At 51.5% G+C, this 20,233-nt stretch overlaps 1 protein-coding gene and 1 long non-coding RNA gene across 2 annotated transcripts; both read left to right on the top strand.

The window, feature by feature from the left end:
- Positions 1–2,721: 2,721 nt before the first annotated feature.
- LOC147913688 (uncharacterized) lies at positions 2,722–6,792 on the top strand. Its single transcript, XR_015556449.1, has 4 exons — positions 2,722–3,003; positions 3,624–3,693; positions 4,720–4,876; positions 5,714–6,792. It is a non-coding gene; the product is annotated as an uncharacterized LOC147913688 (long non-coding RNA).
- A 4,819-nt stretch (positions 6,793–11,611) lies between these two features.
- TMEM270 (transmembrane protein 270) lies at positions 11,612–14,931 on the top strand. Its single transcript, XM_004442110.3, has 3 exons — positions 11,612–11,683; positions 14,052–14,489; positions 14,635–14,931. Exons 1-3 carry the CDS (start codon positions 11,612–11,614, stop codon positions 14,929–14,931), a joined length of 807 nt encoding a protein of 268 aa, XP_004442167.2.
- Positions 14,932–20,233: the final 5,302 nt, after the last annotated feature.

Raw genomic sequence — 20,233 nt, forward strand, 5'->3', positions numbered from 1 at the left:
GTTCTTGAGGTTTGTTACAGGGAGACTGAGATCTTGAAATTCTCAAGAAGCTGAAGCTCCCAACTCTGGGTTCCTGGCGCGGAATCCACCCTCATCACAGGGACAGAGAAACGGAGGACACCTGCAGCGTCCTTTATCTCGACCAAATGCAGGCTGATGGGAGGACACCGGACTGCAAAGCTTTAATTGGCGGCAATTTCCTTCCACTTCCCAGGGCCCGATTTCGGGTGATGCGGGAGGATTGATTGATGGAGCCCTAAATCTCCTGCTGTAGATAGAGATAACAGCTGGCTTGACGCCAGAGAGCTGGGCTCTCTCCTCCAACAAATAATCAGTCACCAAGGGTACATTCTTTCCCACAGATTCTCCTTTAAAAACCCCAACTCCTAATGCCTCAGGAGGACTGTGGATTTTGGGGCATGAGCCCACTGCAGCCTCATTTTGCTGCCAAAATTAAACCATTTTTCTTTTCCTTGATCCCTTGTCATTGTGTTCATTGATTTGGCTACGGTGACAGGGTCCTTTTTTCTGGCTACAAGATTTCAGGATTTATCTATGATAATAGCTATTGTCATTTCCCTTAATTAATACAGTGACCTTGGCAAGAGCACTTCTTGGAGAGTGGAGGTAGTAGAGGAGATCCAGATTTCAGCTGTCACCAGCCAAGATCCAAACCCCAATCTTAGTCCAAAGGCATACAGGGAACATGTTGTAGACCCGTTGTGTTCAGATGCAAATAACAGAACACCTGCACAGCAGTGGCTTAAACAGAGGGAGATTCTGTTGTTAGTGCTGTTGAGTGGATTCCGACTCCTAGCGCCCCTGTGGACAGCAGAACGGAGCCCTGCCTGGTTTTCTGCGCCATCCTCTCACCTTCCAGTGCTGTATCAGACGATGCTCTGCTGCTATTCTCAGGGTTTTCATGGCCACTTTTTCCGGAAGTTGGTGGGCAGGTCCTTCTTCCTCGTCTGCCTAGTCTGGAAGCTCTGCTGAAACCTGTCCACCATGGGTGACCTGCTGGTATCTGAAATACTGGTGGCATAGCTTTCAGCATCACAGCCACACGCAGCCGCCACAGGATGACAGTCGACAGACGGGGAGAGAGATTTACGGGTCTAATAAAGGAAGCCGAGACTGGGCAGTCTGGTCTGGGGCTCAGTTATGCCATCAGGGACCCGGGCTCTTGTCATCTTCCCTCTCTGCCACCTTTTGCATGGAGGCCGTTGTCCTCCTGTCTGTCACATCCTTATGGCTGCTACCCCTCCTGACAGGATGAAGGGGAAAGGGGAAAAGCTAGCCAGCTGAGTCTATCCCTTCACAGCAGATTTATTGGAAGCCCCACCTCCTGACTTCCGCTTCATCCTCTTGGCCAGACTGGGTCATATGGTCACCCCTGAGTTGTCAGTGGAGGGTGAGTGGGGAGGGGGAGCCTGGGCGTTGGGGGAGACAGTGGGGCCCCATCTCTGCAGCCTCATATTCCATTTAGGCCAATAAATATTTATTGTGCACCTACTGTTTATCAGGCCCTGGGTGGGGCACTGGAGTCACAGAGATGTCAGAAATAGCCCCCCCACCCCACTAGTGGGGGAGGAGGGGGAGGGGTGTCTTCTCCTGCCCAGGCTCTGGTCACTGTCTCCTCAGTATCCACATGCAGGCTTTTCTGGCTAACACCCTCCCCTACCCCAAGACCACTACTTTGTCTAGGGTGGGGGTAGGTGGGCACTATGATGTGGTCAACTTGTGAAAACAGAAGCCAGTTTAAGAGGCACGGCTTTTATTTGGGATCAAAGAATTGCAATTCGGGGAGCAGAGATTCAGGTAGAAAGCTGAACAGTGTTCCGCCAGGGAGTGAAAGTCAGGGGCTTTTAAAGGCCAAGAAGGGAGGTTGTGTGACAAAGAATTTTCATTGGCGTTGGAGGCAGAGAGCTAGTCTTGGCTAAACATTGATTGACTATTGATTTTATCTTCAGAAAGTCCACAACCCTCAGTCTTTGTGATGGGGAAGTCCATTCTCCTGCTGACTTCTCAAACAATTACTTGTAAAACAGTGGCCGTTTTGGCCCAGTCCAAGGTTCAAGACAGCAAGGCAGTTTCTCTGGAAAGGCAGCTCTGACTCCATTTTAAAATGGCTCCGCTAAAGTCAATTTTGACAGTGTTGAGAAATGTCATTGTGGGGGTGACCCTTCAAGTAAGATGGATGGCCTCAGTAAAGGCAGTCCTGTTAGACCATCAGAAGGTGGCTTGAGCGGCTCCAGGAGAAGCCCTGGGGTGCTCAGGGGGCCTGCATAGCTGCCCCTGCAGCCCCTTGGTGGTGTCTGCTGGCTGGCCGGGGCTGCACAGTCTCTGGGTACCAACATGGCTCCTACAGTGATGGCTCCTGGGCCTTGATGGAGGACAAAACTTGCCACGGGGACACTGGTGGGGGCTGGTGGTCTCTGGACATTGCTCTACTCCTCCCAGGCATGGACCCCAGGCCCCACCGACTTGTCTCCCCACAGCCCACTCCATTCCTTCCTCTCTGGAGCCCAGGAACCTGTTCTAGCTTTGGGTGGGAGGCCTTTCTCTGACTCATCATGTTTTTTTGTTTCATCTAACCCTTCAGTTCCCTGAAGTCCTAAGCTTTTGGAACCCAAAAGTCTTTTCTGTCTTTTGCTGAAAATGACCCTCCCCTGGGGCAGTGGACACCACCCCGTCCAGCTGCTGCCAAAATCGGGGGGCGGGTTGGGTAACAGGAAATAGTGTGGGGGTGAGGAGGCGCGTTAAAAGCAGAAGTTCATGTTTCACAGCGAACGTCCCATCTCACAGAGGCACAAGCCAGATGCCAGGGGCAGCCAGTGCCGAGAAGGAGAGGCGAGAGTCACCCCGAGGCCAGAGTGAGCGGACGAGGGGGCCGCGCCAGGCCAGGACTCGGTGATGCCGACGGACACGAGTTCTGGGGGAAGGCACGACGCTCAGGGGGCCTGGCATATGCGGTGGCGTGTGCGCATGTGCGGGGACGTGGAGGTTGGTTGGGATGCTCCCGAGTGCAGGTGTCGGAAGCCCAGGCCGAGGTGGTTTACATAGTAGGGGTTCGCTATTTCTTCTTGCAAGAAGCCCAGTGGTCAGCAGTACGAAGGCTAGCCCAGTGGCCCACCGATTTCACCAAGGACCGAAACCCCGTTCTCTCGTTTGCCATGCTGTGCGTTTGCCTGTCGGCTCCTTCTGGTCACAAGATGGTGGTAGCCCCTCAAGCATTTGTGTGTCCTCACATACAAAGCCCCAAGGCAGGCTAGGGATGGGCCTTGTCTCCTTGCCTCTCTCTCTTTTTCTGGGAGGGAGGATATTTTCCCAGAAGCCCTAGGGGCTGGGAAAGCATGGTCTGGCATTTCCAGACTCGGTGTGGGAAGCGAGCCCGGCCTCTGGGAAGGAGAGAGAGGGGAACAGCTGTTGGTGCAAGCTATAGCACCTGCTCCTGGGTGTGTGTGAACGCGTGTGTGTCTGTGGAGGGCGGGAGCGTCCGCAGGTGTGGCTGCTGACCAGGGTGGGGCCAGGCCACAGGGATCATGGTCACCAGGCTGCGGGCTTGCTTTCTAACCCTGAATGAGCTACGTGGGGCTACAGCATCAGATCTGCATTTTGCACAGATGGCTCCAGAAGGCAGCGTGGCAAGTGCACGGGGTGCCTGCAAGTTCTGAGTCTGTTGCAGTTCTTCGGGTGAGAGCTGGAGTCCTGAGCAGCGTCAGGGGCTGCCATGGAGGGGCTGCCTTGGGGTTGATAGGTTGTGGGGTTTGGGGGACAAGAGAGTACCTTCCCTTCCTTCTGGTTTCTTCCTACCTTGGAAGCTGCTCCTTCTGCTCTCCTTCACTGCCTCCTCCTCCTCCTCCTCTCCACCTGGAAACGTAGGAGAGCCCCCGGGCTCAGTCCTGGGCCCTCTGTTCTTCTCTATCAACACCCACTTCCTAGGTGATCTCATCTAGTCCCTAGTTTTAAGTACTATTTATATGCCAGGGATTCCTAAATGGTGACTCCTAGCCCCGACTCGCCCCTGAACTCTGGACTCGAGCGCCTGACATCTCCCCTTGGAGGCCACAGGCCTCTCTCTGGCAATGCGCCCAAAACCGGCTTTCATTCCCCCCCCCCCCCCAAATCTGCCCCTCCTCCGCCTCCTGACTCAGCAGATGCCCCGGACCACTGTGCACCCAGGGGCTCAGCCCAAGCCATTCGGCGGATCCTGTGGTCTCTCCCCTCCATCTCTCCCTCTCTGGCCCCATCCACCCTTCCCTCTCGCCCAAACCTAAAATCCAGCGGTCTCCTCACTGGCCTCCTGCCTCCCCCATTGCCCCCACCCACAGTCCATTTTCCTCACAGTAGCCGGAGGTAGTATTGATTATTACTTTAAAACTTTTTATGGAAAATTTCAAACACACACGAAAGAAGATATTGGTACAACAATTCCTATATATTTGTTCATCACTCAATTTCAATAGTTACCAAAACGTGTCCAACTAGAATAACACTCTTACAGTATAAATTTCATGAGTTTACTCCCCTGCTTAAAACCTAAAATCCAGATTTCTTACCAACTACATCCCTAACCTCTCTCCTCCTCTCTCCGCTATCCTGGCCTCTGCTGTTTCTGGAACATGCCATGGTTACCTCAGGGCCTTTGCACTGCTGTTTTGGGGCTTGGATTACTCTTCCCTCAGAACTTTGCTTGACTGGCTTGCTTTCAACCTTCAGGTATCCACCACCCAGAATGAGCAAATGTTAGCATTTTGTCATCATTGCTTCAGAATATTTGCAAGTAGAAAAAGCAGAGAGCGTTACAGATGAAGCTGACTTTCCCTCCTCCCTCCTCCATCTGCTGTCTCAGGGAACCAGCTGACACCACGAATGGGTGAGGACCTTCTAGGTCTCATTTCTATATTTTTACTCCATATGTGTCCAGAACAACATATAATATTGCTTCAGGGTTTAAAAAAATTTATATAAATGCTATCATTTTGTAGCTATTACTCTGTAACTTTACTTTTTCATTTAACACTGTTTTCGAAATCTTTCTATGGCAGTGTGTACAGATCTCATTCATTTTAATCACTGCTTAGTCATCCCTCAGACAGATACACCCAGTTCATTTATCCATTTCCCTATTGATGGAAAAAATGCTGCTACAATAGCCTCATACGTATTTCTTTGTTCACAAGTGGATGCTTCTGGAAGGAGTGCTTTCCAGGCTGGGGTTTGCAACTCATTAGCGTGAGTGAAAACAATTCAGTTGGTTGTGAAATAGAATGAATAGAAACTAAAAGAGCACATTGCACGTAGTAAGGGTAATTACTGTTTTAACTTCCTGTTTGGTTTCACATGTGTGTGTAATGGGCGGCTTAGTACAACATGTTTCTTACCGTGGGTGGCTCTCAGGATCTGAAAAACCAGCATGGCACTGCCGGGTCAGGCGTTGGCTGCGCCTGACGCCCTGGTTGCCGCAGCGCGTGGCGCGTGGTTGCCGCAGCGCGTGGTACAAGGTCAGACTTTTTTGCTTTTTCGAATGAGTGTGAGATAGCATCTCATTGTGGTTTTAATTTGCATTTCCCTTGATTGCTAATGAAGTTGAACATCTTATCATGTGTTTGTTGGCTCTTTGGGTTTCTTTCCTCTCCTGTGAATTGCCATTGCCTATGTGTTCTATTGAGTCACTTGATCTTATCTCATCTTATTTCTCTTTTATTTGTAGGAGTTCCTGGGATATTCTGTATGTTCTGGATACTGATCCTTGGACTGTTTCATGGGTTGCAAACATACTTCCCAGGCTGTGACTGCCTTTTGGCTTTGCTCATGGTGTCTCTACACAGATTCACCAACAAGGAGTTTATCAGCGACTTGGGCCAGGGCCGTGCGGTGGGGAGTAGAAGCTGGCTGGCCAGTGGCTGGTGGGGTGATGAGGTGGCTGCAGGACTTCTTTCAACAACACAGCTTAAACGGTCAGGTGAGGGGGTACTGAGAACCATTCTTTTTTCTTTTATTAAAAATTTTATGCCTTTAAGGTGTACAACTTGATGTTTTGATATACGTATACAGTGTGAAATGACCACCACGATCCATGAAGATATGTATCACCTCTACATAGCTACCATCTGTATGTGTGTTGAGAAGATTGAATAAGGTCTATCCTCTTAGCAAATTTCAAGTATACAATACAGTGTACAGTATTGTTAGCTGTTGTCACCATGCTTTACATTAGATCTCTAGAACTTATTCATCTTGTATAACTGAAACTTTGTACCCTTTGGCCAACATCACCCCATTTCCCCCAACCCTAGCCTCTGGTAATCACCATTCTATTGTTTCTGTGAATTTGGCTTTTTTCGATTCCACATAAAAGTGAAATCATGCAGTATTTCTCTTTCTGTATCTTGCTTATCTCACTTAGCATCACGTCCCGCAGCTCCATCCATGTTGTCAGGATTCCTTCTTTTCAAAGGCTGAATAACAGCCCATCGTGTGCGCGTGTATCCAGCTCTGTCTATCGCTGTCTCTCTCTCACTCGTGGGGGTGTAAGTAGGTGCAGCCGCTATGAAAAGCAGTATGGAGGTTCCTCAGAAAATTAAAAATAGAACCCCCATGTGACCCAGCAGTCCCACCTCTGGGTGTCTATCCAAAGGAACTGACATAAGGGTGGGGACGAGACAGCTGCACCCCGTGGTCACTGCAGCCTTCTTCACAATGGCCAAGACAGGGGCACAACCTAAATACCCTTCAACGGAGGGAGGGATGTTTTCTTTAGGACTCAAGAGGCCCGGTAGAGAAAAGAGCGAGGAGAGAGAGGGAGTGGTAGGATGGGTGGGCGGTGGGTGGGAGAACATTCCAGAGAGAGGCTTGGTGAGCTGGCAGAAAACAAATGCACTAAACATGTTGGTTCTGAATGAACTGATCAATAAATAAGTTGGTGAAAATCATATTTCCCATTGCTGTTTTCTCATATGTTGATGATTTTTGTGTCTCACAAGTGTGACTTTGCAATTTGTGGCTGACATTTATACGTTTTTGTCCATTTATCCAAACTTTTATTTTGGGGGTGAATAATGTTTTTGAACAAAGGGATGGTTTGGCAACTTTATATCCTTTTAAAGCACACTTTTATTTATTTATTTTATTTTTTATTTTTGGTGAGGAAGATTGGCCCTGAGCTAACAACATCCCTTGCCAATCTTCCTCTTTTTGCTAAGGAAGATTGTCCCTGAGCTAACATCCGCGCCCATCTTCCTCTATTTTGTATGTGGGATGCCACCACAGCATGGCTTGATAAGCGGTGCGTAGGTCCGCATCCGGGATCTGAACCCCGAACCCCGGCCGCCGAAGCAGAGCACATGAACTTAACCACTAGGCCATCAGGCCAGCCCTAAAGAACACTTTTAAAGCATTTTCATTCATTTTTGTGTTAAAAAATTTTGAATTAGTTTTAAGGCAGCAATGATCCTTCTTTATATCTGGCAGTGTTTTTTTTGAATTTAAAAATCTAGTCTTGGGCTCCAAGTGAATTGCCTGAAAGCAGTTTGCTTGAAATGAGTATCTCCACATATTGGTTTACCAATTCATACAATTTTGGTGCACCCTGGGGGTGACTTCTTTTTACAAATTTGCACATAATTTAAAGCAATTTTTTTCCAGTTTGTAGTTTATTTTGCTGTTAAAAATTCTTGGGTGCCTTTTCACCCACAGATGCTGACTTCACTTACCCACCAGCCCCGGAGCATGGGTGTGGGGCCAGGGACACTCACAGCACTTCACAGACCCCATTTCATTGACTCTGCCCAGCAACCTCACCTGGTAGGTTCTACAAAGTCGTACAAATAAGGAACTTCGGGTTAGGAGCACAGACTTGTAATTAAGCGGCAGAGGTCAGTTCAAACCCAAGTCTGGCCAACTGCAGAACCTTTTCCCTGAACCAGGGTGGGACCCTCAGGCTTTCCTAAGTTTTTAATCATTATGCTTGCACCTAAGTGGCTTCGATAAAGCCATCTTTAGAAGGAAAAAAAAAATACAAGTTCCAATAAGTACGAAGGCATATTTATCATTTTTGTGTCCTTCTGGGGAAAAAAAAATGAGTGAGGATTTGAAATAAAGTGAAGTTTTAACATTGGAACATGGAAGAAGGAGGGAGAATATGGGTCCTGATCCTTTCTCGGTGGTTTCACCTCCAGCAACCCAGGCATGACCCGAGCTGCACCAGGTGAGCTCCTCGGGGTGACGCACGGTTGTTGTCGCAGGGAAACCGGCCTCGCGGGCTAAGAAGAAACAAACAGCCAACCGAAAACTTTCCACCACTGTGCGGCGCGCCCCCGGTCTCTGCTGCCCCCGCGCGGCGCGCCGCCGTCCCGCACCCGCAGGGGAGCGCGCTGGAGCCTCTCGGGCGCCGGGCTGCGCGGAAGGCGCGGGGGCTTCCCGCCTCTCCTCTCGCCCTCCGTCCTGGGCAGGGGAGGGGGCTCTCCGCGGACCGGGCAGGGGCCGGGGAATGGCGCTCCCTGGGGTCGGGCAAGGCAGCAGCCACTGATAACTGGGTTACCCCACCTAGTCCTCCCTGTTACCTTGCAAGATGAGACCCTGGAGGGGAGGTATTGCCCAAGGCCACGCGGCACAAGGGTGCACGGATGGCCTTGAACCTAGGTACTGAGTAGGAAAGAGAAGGGGCTGATGACTGCCTGCTGAAGGATCCAAAGTCGGGGGGCCTTCTGCAGCAGCCTGTGCCATCCTCATGTCCATCCTGGCAGGGAGGGATCTTGGAGGCCGTTACTCATTTATTAATGGAACAAATATTTAGGGAGCTCTTACTATGAACTCAACGCTTTTAGGCGTGGGGCACTGTAGTGAACAGGATTCATGGTCTTGGCCTGCAGAGGCGGCTTGAAGTGAAGATGAGGAAGGAGGGTGACGGGCCATGCTGGGTTTTCCCACCCATGGGACCGCACGGCTGGGGCTGTGTTCCCCAAGCTAGCTAGGGGGAGGTCCTGTGTGGGTTTCACACTCCGGGGGAGGCCTCCAATCTCCATCACTAGATTTCCAGCCCTGTGGCCCCTCTGTGTCCCTCCCCGCCTGTGGTCTAGGCAGCCACAGAGCCACAGAGAGACCTTGCTGAAATCCAGCTTGGGGACCACGATGAGGGCTCTGGCGTCGGTGGGGGACAGCTGAGTGGTGCTGAGCCTGAGACCTGGGCCTGGCATTTTAATGGGACTTGAGAGGCACCCTGAGAAGCCACCCTGGGAGCAGTGGTGCAGAGTGAGGTCTTTGCAACTCCAGCTCCAGCCTGGACCACGAGGTGCAGGGAGTTGGGTCAATATGAGGCTGAAGACCATCAACTCAGCCTTGGTGACAGTGGAATTCTGGGTATGGCAATGCTGGCTGATGGCAGGGGCGGGGCAAGCCAAAGAGAGGAGGGAAAACGAGTTGCAAATTATAGTTTCAGCCCTCCCTACCTGACACCCTTCCCCAAACCTGCTCCTCCTCCCCGCCCCACCTTGGTGGGCTGCAGCACCACCATCTGCCTTCTGCCCAAGCCTTCTGAGGGGGATCCTCGACCCCTGCCTCACTTTACCTCTCTTCTTAGTCAGTTCTCTGTTGGGAGATGATTCTCCACTGGTCTCTCGTGTTTCTGCACGGGAATTTCTTGCTCTTTGTTCTGGATGATCTCTTCCAGGATGTCTGTGTATCGAACCACCTTGGAAGACACAGTGTCAACCTCTGGAGCAAAGGGCAGGCTTGCTTACTGCCCGTTCTAAAAGATTCGGGTTCCCTAGGCTCCGAGTCTCTCTTCTGTGATATGCTCACTCTGTGTACAGGTGTCCTCTGACCCTTTTCACGTCACTCGTGGGATTCGGGCCTCAAAGAACCAATGCAAAATACGTATACTCTAGTTTACTGCTAGTGCTGTGAGTAGTAAATTGTCCTTCTGCTCTGACCCAGGAGGCTTGTGCCTTCTCCCGGCATCCGAGGAACTCTGCCGGGCTGACGGGTTAGCGCGCAAGCAGGGTGCAGTCTTGGACCTTTCATTGTTCTTGACAGTGGGACTCTGTCAGTTCCACCTTCCACACGTTTCTGGCATCTGTCCGCTTCTCCCCATTCCCAGCGCTACAGCCCTGGTCCAGGCTCCCATCATCTCACGCCTGGAGGGTTTATTGTTGTGGGTTCCTATCTGATCTCCCCCCAGGCCCCCACTCCCCCCAGTCTAGCCTCCTCATGCAGCTGGAGGGACTGTTCTAAAGCCCCCAGCGATCTCCACTTGCCTTTCATCCTCCGTTCTTCAATGGCTTCTGTCCTTTAATAGAATATTCCATGACCTTTGTGGCCCTTGCCGACTTTGTGCTCCTCCCCGCTCTAGTAATACTGAATTGTTTGAATCATGCTGTTTCCTCTGCCTCGACCATGCTCCACACTTTCTTCTCTGGAAAACTCCTACCCACGCTTCAAAACTTAGCTCAAGGAGGCCTTTCTAAAGCCCCAGTGACCTCTCAGTGCCATAGTGTTGGAGACATAGAGAGTGGGTGGAGGAGGGGCCAGGGCAGAAGACAGAGTGGAGGGACTTTGCACATTCCACCCTCCAGCTGTTGCTCCAGGGGAGGGAATGAATGGGCGAACAGGACTGCCCTGGGCAAAAGTCATGGTTGACATTCCAGGGACTCGTTATGGCAGGCTGCCCTGTACAGTTGGGCAGGTTGTATCCTGCACAAGTGTGCCTGGCTGAGGGAGTGAGTGAGGACTGAAATCACACTGTGAGCAAGGGCCCGGGCAGCACCCACCCTTCCAATCTGCACAGAGGGGGCCTCTCCTCACAGAGCCCTGCCCTCATAGCGCCCTGTCCACCAGAGTGCGTGCTTTTTAAAGTTTCTGAATGTCATGAGAGCGTGGTCCTGCAGCCTCCTGGGGCCACCTGCCGGGACCCAGACAGGAAAGCAAGGTAAGAAACACTGTGCTCAAAGTTCTGGGCTCTCCCAGAATTCTAATTCTTTGACCCTAACGCCAGGTTCCGCCACCTCTCCAAGATGCTGCAGGCCGCCTGTGGCCTCCTCTGGCCCCTTGTGGCCCCGAGGGGGCTGGCTCAGCAAATTGCCCTCCTTCGCTCAGAACCTGCCCCTCTCCGGGACACTCCGAGGCCTTTATGTCGGCACATTTTCTCTCTCCCTGGTCTCAGAACCCACCGAGACATTACTAAGACCTGAGAATAAAGGTCACAACCTAATTTCTCTGCTTTGTGACTGGGGCCCAACCTTTAGCAAAATGCAGGAATGAATGGGGGCGCTTAGGTAGGGCCTTCAGGTTCGGGCAGCTGAGGCTTCTGTCTGTCTGTCCACATTTCGGCACCTGTGGCCCTGGGGGAAGATTTCTATTTCCTAGGCCTTTGCTATCATGGGGTTTGGAGGGATGTGGGAGGCGCAGCGCCCGCCCACCCTCTGCCCCAGCTTCTGTGCGCACTGCTGCTTCCGCGGCCTCCTGCGGGCGCCGAGGACCTCCTCCAGGGGGGGAGGCAGGGAAAGGGGGTCTCTTGTGGCAACTGGGTCCCCATGGTAACTTGGCCCGCACCTGTGGCATCTGTGAGGTCACCCTGCCTCTCCCAGCTGGAGGAGGGGTAGGAGGGCCGGACATGGAGGTTGTCCCTCCTGTGAGATCCAGCCTTGTGGGGATTCTGCTACTGGTGGGGAAGCTCTCAGTGCTGGTGAGTGGGGGTGAGGGGCAGAGGGTGGGGGCCACACACCTGGCCCTTCACAGCCACCTCAGAGCTGCTGGATCCTGCCGACCTGTCCCGACCGTGGAACTAGCTGACTGCCTGTCTGACGGCTCCCAGAAGTCCCACCCCCAAGCCACAGTGCTGGTATTTTCTCTATATAGGGTTAAGCGTTGCCCTTCCCATCCATCTTTTTCAAACATGCAAATGCTGACGACCGGGGCCACATCTCCAAATCACAACTCCTCAGAGGGCTGAGTTATCAGAAGAGGGTCCCCTGGGTCTTCAACTGTGGCATAGGAAGTGGAGATTACACGGTGCAGTCGAAAGAGACAGACAATTGGATTTGAATCTCGGCTGTTCCACTCTTTAGCTGTGTGGCTCTGGGCAAATTACTCCACCTCTCTGAGGCTATTTCCTCTCCTATAATGGATCTTGTGGGGTACCGTATGTTTCTCTCCTCCCTGGTCTCAACATCATAAGCTGGCGGCCAGCTCCTGTTTCCTCTGTCGGGGGAAGAGGGAGAATCTCCCTCTGCCCTTTCCCTTAAGGTTCTTCTGGCTGGCCAAATAATCAACGAGACAGGTTAGCAGGAGAAAATAATACCAAGTTTAATAACATGTATACATGGGAGAAAGCAGGGACACTGCGTTTCTCAACACAATAGCAGAAATTCTCGTCTTAAATATCATTTTCAGCCAATGACAAAGGAGGATTTTGGGGGTGGGGGGAGTCAGTTACAGGAGATTACCACTAAAGCACAGTAAACAAGAGTAAGGTTTATTATACAGCCCCGAGGCCTCACCTTCCACATTGATAAGTTACTAGAAATGAGCTCCCCGCCCCCTTTTCCCAATACAGAGAGGGAGATACCTTTACAAATGGAGACTTCCCTTGTAAATGATTGTCTGACAACTCCTCGCAGGGCCATCCAAAGAATGTGGCCAGAGAGACAGAACTCCTGATAAGATGGGCTTGTTGGTGCCTTTTCTATTGTAACCTCTATCCTAAATTATCTTTTATAGCAGTCAGGATAATAATTCCTTCCTAAAACAGATTTTTTGTTTTAAATTCTTTAGGCAGTTTGGGAGGGGAAACTCAAATATTTTTCCTGAGCTCTCTGAGTCCTTATTGTCTTCAGCTCGAAATAATCCACATACCAGAGTGGTGCTTCCTGGGGCAGCTTGCCCTGAGCACCATCACCTCCCTCCATCCTAATTCCTCTCCTAGCTGAACCCCTGGGTTCCCTTCCTTTCCCAGCATGGCCCCACCCCCTCAGCTCTGCTGATCCCACCCATGGTGGGGCACACAGCCAATCCCAGATGTCTGCCTCCCACAACAGTCACTTAGGGCTCCAGGTGGTCCTGTGGAAAGGGGCATGTGGGGTCCAGATGGGTGGGTTGGCGTTACTTAGGGGCTGGGGGCTTTAGGGCTGTGAGGAGGGGCTGTTCAGCTCCAGGACTCAGGTGAGACTTCCTCGTTTTCAGACCCTTCCCCCCCAACCCCACTCTTCCTTCCAGTGGATGGGAGCCATCACATCCACCCTGTCACCCAGGACAGAAATCTGGATATCTTTTTGGGTCCCTTCCTCTCCTTCAGCTCTTGCAGTGGGTCAGTCATTAATGCTGTCACTGCCCCCCATGCCTCACATCTCCCTACCCCTAAGGGCACTCCCCTTCACCCCTAGCTGCCCTCATGAAACCAAGAGGCAACTGATGTGCAGGAAAGCCCAGGTGTTTGTGAGATGAAACCGACCTGGGTTCAAATCCCACAGGATGAAAGGGCTAAGGGTCATTCCTTATATAATAATAACAATGATAATAATAATAATAATAAATCCACCTCCTTCAGTCTGGAGTATTATAAATAACCATTTAAAACCAAATATAGGGCCAGCCTGGTGGCGCAAGTGGTTAAGTGTGTGCGCTCCGCTTCAGTGGCCCGGGGTTCGCAGGTTTGGATCCCGGGTGCGCACCGACGCACCACCTGTCAAGCCATCCTGTGGCGGTGTCCCATATAAAGTGGAGGAGGATGGGCACAGGTGTTAGTCTAGGGCCCGTCTTCCTCAACAAAAAGAGGAGGATTGGCATCGGATATTAGCTCAGGGCTGATCTTCCTCACACACACAAAAAACCAAATATAATATGAAACATCTTCTAAATCTCCCTCCCTAAGAGTGAAGTCCTTAGAAGTGGACAGATAAAGTTCATTCTTGTGTGTGGGGAAACTGAGGCCTTGAGATGGGGAAGGCCTGGCATGAGGTGGCCTGGCAGCGCCCCCCACAGTAAAACAGGGAGCAGGTGGGGTTCCTCCCCGAGTGAGTGACGGTGGGTGGTGACTGTCTCTCCTTCTCCTGCAGCTGGTCCAGAACCGGGTCCGCCTCTATAATTTCTTGCTCCTCAAGATCGTCCTCTTCAACCACTGGCTGTCGGGGTTGGCCCAGGAGGCCCAGGGGTCCCGTGGCTGGCAGGCCCACTCACTGCCCCCGGCACTCACAGCCTGCCCCATGGGCCGGGTTCTCCGGGCTGGACTGGCACTGATGGAGGTTCCTGTGCGGCTGGTGCTGCGGGCACCCAGGCTGGTGTGGACAGGCATGCTGGGCTGTGCCCGGGCCTTGGGCCTGGCCCCAAAGCGGCTAGGTGCCTGGGAGCAGCCGGGCCTGTCTGTGGCCACCTGGACAGACCTGTCTCTGTCATGTCTACACAGCCTGATGCTGGCAGTCTTGTTGCTGCTGCTGCTGACCTGGAGGCTGTGCTGGACAGCCCACCGCTGTAGCCTGGGCTGGCTGCCCAGCAAGGTGGGCAGACGGTGTGTGGGCTGGGCCGCTGAGGGCAGGCCTGGGGCACTGGGCACGGCCAGGGCTGGGCTAGGGGGCTAGCAGCCAGGCAGTGCAGCCATGTGAGCTCCTGGTGACCACCTGCCCATCCGCTTGCCCCCTCCAGGCCGGGCTGGAGAAGCGCGTGGTGCGGGAGCTCCTGGCCCTGCTGAAGCGTCTGTACTGGAGGGTGGAGAGCGCGGCAGTGCTCACCTCCTGGCACCTGGCCTATCTCCTCACCTGGACCACCTGCCTCGCCTCCCACCTGCTGCACGCTGCCTTTGAGCACACGGCCCAGCTGGCGCGGGCCCAGGAGGTTGAGCCCCAGGAGGCCCCAGGGCCCTTGTCTGAGTCCCTGCTTCCTGAGCCCCTGGTCCCCCAGGCTGGGCCAGTCCTGCCAGAGCACGGAACCCCTGGAGAATAAATCTTTCCCCATCTGCCTCTCCTGGTCTGGTCTGGCCTGGGGGCTCACTCTCTGTCCCTTTTCCCTACTGGGCTGGGGGGATGTGTGTGTGTGCACATGTGTGCGCATGTGTGTGTATGTATGTGTGTGTGTGCGCATGCGTGCCCTAGGGCTGCCCCTGGGAAAGAAATCACATTCTGGGAGCACCTGATACGGCCAGATAACCATCTCAGACACTTTACACATGTAATTTTGTTTAAATCTCATAGCAACACAGGCATCCGGTTTGATTAGCTCCATTTTCCAGATGAGAAAATTGAGCCTCGGAAGGTTGAACATTCCCAAGGTCCCAGAGTAAGTTAGGCGAAGGGCCAGCACTGGACCCTAGGTTTTTTGTTTCCCAGAACCCCTAACTTTCTCCAGGGCCATGCTGCTGATTCTCAGGACTGTTGGTGCCCAGGGCTTTAGGGGAGATGGGTAGTTAGAGACTCTAGCCTCTGGGGGGTGCCAGGGCCTCATATTTCAGAGATTTAGAAAATTCCTTTGAGAAGTAGTTATTCCTGGTCCAGACTGCAACTAGCCCATCCGTTCATTTATACACTTAGCCCCTCACTTTCCCATCCATCCATCCATCTATCCACCCATCCACCCACCCACCCATCTACCCACCCATCCATCCATCCATCCCTCAGCTTGTTGACCCACCCACCTACCCATCCATTCACCCATTCACCCACAAATCCATGCACACATCCATCCGTCCATCTATCCACCCATCCACCTCCTCAGCCACAAGTCCTTCCACAGATCCATCCATCCGTCCATCTCCTCCAGGGGAGGGAAGCGTCCAGTATCTCAGACTCACCCCTAGCTGCCCAGGTTCTGCTGAGGGAGCGGCTGATGGAGCTATGCAAGCTCAGGCTACAGGGGCTCAGATGCCCCAGCTGCCACCCTGAGTGGGGTGATTCTGTGAGAGAAGGGGAAGGGATGGTTTCTTGGGGGTTAGCAATCACCCCTCACTCACTCCCAAGCCCAAGGGTGCTGGGAGTGTGAGAAGATATTCCAGAGAGTTCTGCCCTGCTTTCGCCTTCTCCATTCTGGTTCCCAGGGAAGTGGGGGCAAGATTCCTGCCTTGCCTCCCATAGGGACCTGCGGATGGGTATGGGGTGAACTTCTAGGCCCTTCCTCCGGGTCTGAGCAGCAGGCCCGGCCTGCCTCTGAGGGGAGACATCTGAAGGGCTCCTATCTGGCGAACCAGGCAGAACACTTGCTGGGCCTTATAAGATCCTGGTGAAGGGGTAAACATGACTGGGATTCCAGAACACACAGCTTACAGGGAAGGCTGAGTGCAGAAGTATGTGAAGTTGGCCTCTGCTGAGGGTGGGGACAGGGGGACTGGGTGGAGAACCCAGAGCAGCCGTGTGGAGCTGGGTGGGCCTTGAGCTGCCAGGGACCAAGCTGCTGCTTGACAGGGCTGGGCCTGTGGGGCCTGGGGTGCTGGAGGGGCAGGAGGGTGAGTAGAGAGGGGCCTCAAAGGCCACAGGGGAGGGGAAGTGCCTGGATGGAGCTGGGGGACGGGCTGGAGGTCTGGACCAGCAGGGAGCTCGCACAGCCCGGGGCGGTGGGGCTAGAGGCGAGACTGTGTATGTGATACTGGTATTTTTTCCTTCTACTAAATTTTTTTTGTAAAGTAAATTTTATTGTATGGTATAAGGCCTGAAATAATGTGCCCTAAAATTGTAGGCCAAAATGTTATCATCTCCACGCTCCTATACATTAATCGGTATTCCTCCACTTCTATGATGCTTAGTGGTGTCCTAATATACTTCTCAGAATATCTGATTAATCAGAACATTTTTAACTACACTAGATAAAGCTGAATTTGCTGAAATAAACCATAGGATTGTATTGAGGTTCGTGAATGAATTTTATTCCACATGAAAAATGCTTTGGAATTTAACTTCACTCCCATTTTTTCCTAAGATCATACTAAATTTTTCTTTTAAATGACTAATGAATAGCCACAGTATGTAAAGTTTAGACACCTAGAGTCTTGGAGGCAGGAAGTGACTTCAGAGATCATATAGCCCAACTCATCTATTCACTCACTCATTTATTTGTGTATTTACTTAGGCACTTACTTATTGAACATTTTAGTGGGGAGCTATGTGCTAGATAAGGGGCTAAGTGATAAAGATTCAAAAAATAAGTAAATCTGGCCATACACTCAAAGAGTTCGCCATCTAGTGGAAAAGACAAAAATGGAAACAAAATATTGCAATACAATGTAAAATAGTTTACATATACAAAGTTATGGTTGAATTGCATCATTTTCCATTTTTTAAAGCTTTTTTTAAAAATTGATATCATAATAGTTTATAACATTGTGAACTTTTAGTTGTACATTATTGTTTGTCAGTCACCATATAAATGCCTCCCTTCACCCCTTGTGCCCACCCCCTGGTAACCAGCAAACTGTTCTCTCTGTCCGTGTGTTAGTTTATCTTCTACATACGAGTGAAATCATGTGGTGTTTGTCTTTCTCTGTCTGGCTTATTTCACTTAACATAATACTATCCTCCAGGTCCATCCATGTTGTTGCAAGTGAGACGATTCTGTCTTTTTTAATGGCTGAGTAGTGTTCCATGGTATATATATACCACATCTTCTTTATCCAATCATCAGTCGAGGGACACTTGGGTTGCTTCCATGTCTTGGCTATAGTGAATAATGCTGCAATGAACACGGGGGTGCATAAAACTCTTTGGATTGTTGATTTCAGGATCTTTGGATAAATACCTAGTAGTGGGATAGCCGGATCACAAGGTATTTCTATTTTTAATTTTTTGTGGAATCTCCATACTGTTTTCCGTAGAGGCTGCACTAGTTTGCATTCCCACCAGCTGTGTATGAGGGCTCCCTTTTCTCCACAACCTCGCCAGCATTTGTTATTTTTTGTCTTGGTGATTATAGCCATTCTGATGGGTATAAGGTGATATTTTAGTGTAGTTTCGATTTGCGTTTCCCTGATGATTAGTGATGTTGAATATCTTTTCATGTGCCTGTTGGCCATCTGTTTATCTTCCTTGGAAAAATGTCTGCTCATATTCTCCCCCCCCCCCCCCCCCGTTTTTTTTTTTGGTGAGAAAGATTAGCCCTGAGTTAACATCTGTTGCCAATCCTCCTCTTTTTGCTCAGGAAGACTGGCCCTGGGCTAACATCCGTGCCCATCTTCCTCCACTTTATATGGGACGCCGCCACAGCATGGCTTGACCAGCGGTGCATTGGTGCGTGCGCGGGCTGAACCTGTGAACCCCGGGCTGCTGAAGCAGAGCGCGCACACTTAACCACTACGCCACCAGCCTCTGCCCATTTTTTGATTGGGTTGTTTGGTTTTTTGTTGTTCAGTTGTGTGAGTTCTTTGTGTATTATAGAGATTAACCCCTTGTAGGATATATGCTTTGCAAATACTTTCTCCCAGCTGGGGGGTTGTCTTTTCATTTTTATCCTGGTTTTGTTTGCCTTGCGGAAGCTCTTTATTCTGATGAAGTCCCACTTGTTTATTTTTTCTTTTGTTTCACTTGTCCGTGTAGACATGGAATTCAAAAAGATCCCTCTATAACCAATGTCAAAGAGTGTACCGCTTATATTTTCCTCCAGGAGTTTTATAGTTTCAGGTCTCACCTTCAGGTCTTTGATCCATTTTGAGTTGATTTTTGTGTATGGTGTAAGATAATAGTCTACTTTCATTCTTTTGCATGTGACTGTCCAGTTTTCCCAACACCATTTATTGAAGAGACCCTCCTTTCTCCATTGTATGTTCTTGGCTTCTTTGTTGAAGATTAGCTGTCTGTAGATGTGTGGTTTTATTTCTGTGCTTTCAATTCTGTTCCATTGATCTGTGTGTCTGTTTTTGTGCCAGTACCATGCTGTTTTGATTACTATAGCTTTGTAGTATGTTTTGAATTCAGAGATTGTGATGCCTCCAGCTTTGTTCTTTTTTCTCAGGATTGCTTTGACTATTCGGGGTCTTTTGTTGCCTCATGTACCAAAATGCAGAGATGTTAAGGTAAAAATGTTTCCTTCTTCTCTGGTTCTAAACTTGAGAGAAACAGGGTCAACTGTGTTGTATATCTTTCCAGCCACAATTCTTTGCATAATGCAAACCTGCATGCATGCTCACGTGACTGTATACCTAGAGATTGTGCTGATGGAGATCTGATCATACTATACATATTGTTAGGCGAATTGTGTTTTGGCACTTGACAATATGCCACCCACTCATTTCCAAGTCAATCCACATGGATGTCTCATCCTTTCTAATGGCTGCATTGGGTTTGGCTTTTTCCCACAATATAGCTCTGAAGCCTGGGAGGGGGTGGGCCTCGGAGGAACTGCCTGGGGAGGGGATGGAGGGGTGTAGGTTGGGGGGTGGCCCCTGCCCTGGGGAGCTCCTCTCTGACCTTCCACATGCTATGCTCCCACACCCACCCGCCACGTCCCTGGGGGCCCAGGGCTGAGACCTCACATGGCTCGGGTGAGCATGGGAAGAAGAGACCAGGGCTGGGGGCTAAGAGATCACGGGTCCAGCCTGCAACAGGCAGAGGTGCTAGCCTGGGCCCTGGACCTGGGGGTGGGGTGGAGCCAGGAGACCAGCTGGGGCTTAGGACCTCTTGCTCTGAGGGAGCCCCCTGCCCAACTCACCCCCTTGAATAGTAGGCTCCCAAATTGTTGGGAGCTGGTGGTGACGAGACTGTAACTTTGTAAAGGCCTTGCCCCTACTTTCCACACTAGGGCTCTGCAGGGGGCACTCCAGCGTGGCCATGCCTTGGGCCAGTGCCCACTTAGGAGACACATCAGTGAGAGAAGACTTCAAAGGCTTGAATGCAGAGGAGGGCCGGGAGCAGACCGGGAGCCGTTCCTTTGGGTCGGGGGTGGCTGGCCAACCTTCCTGAAGGAGGGGCATTTGAGCTGGGCCTGCAAGAGAGGAATGTGCTGCAGCCAGAGGGCGAGACCCTGGGCGCTGGCCCCAGACCTGCCCCTTGCTGTATGAAATTTGTCAGGCTTCTACCGGTCTGGACCTGGGTTTTTCTAGCCCCTGTTGCTGTGGTAGGGCCCAAGGCTGGGCTCTGGGTCGTAGGCCGACACCTGAAGTGTGCAGGCTGGGCAGCTGGGGCGGCACTGGGCAGGGGAGGCTGGTGAGAGGAAACGGCCCCTTCCACTTTGAGCCCGAGGCCCGAGAAGTCCCCAGGCTGGGGCCAGATGCTTGGGTTCCATAACTCGGCCCTGCCTCTCTGTGTGACCTTGAGTGAGGCTCTGGCCC

Source organism: Ceratotherium simum, chromosome 26 (assembly GCF_057802395.1).
Source record: "Ceratotherium simum simum isolate JZ-2026a chromosome 26, ASM5780239v1, whole genome shotgun sequence".
NCBI lineage: Eukaryota > Metazoa > Chordata > Mammalia > Perissodactyla > Rhinocerotidae > Ceratotherium > Ceratotherium simum.

Excerpts from the sequence above, each read along its gene's own strand:
- TMEM270 (XM_004442110.3), top strand. The coding sequence starts at position 11,612 with ATGGAGGTTGTCCCTCCTGTGAGATCCAGCCTTGTGGGGATTCTGCTA. Across the intron at positions 11,684-14,051 it reads TGGGGAAGCTCTCAGTGCTG|CTGGTCCAGAACCGGGTCCG; the intron begins GTGAGTGGGGGT and ends CTTCTCCTGCAG. Across the intron at positions 14,490-14,634 it reads TGGGCTGGCTGCCCAGCAAG|GCCGGGCTGGAGAAGCGCGT; the intron begins GTGGGCAGACGG and ends TGCCCCCTCCAG.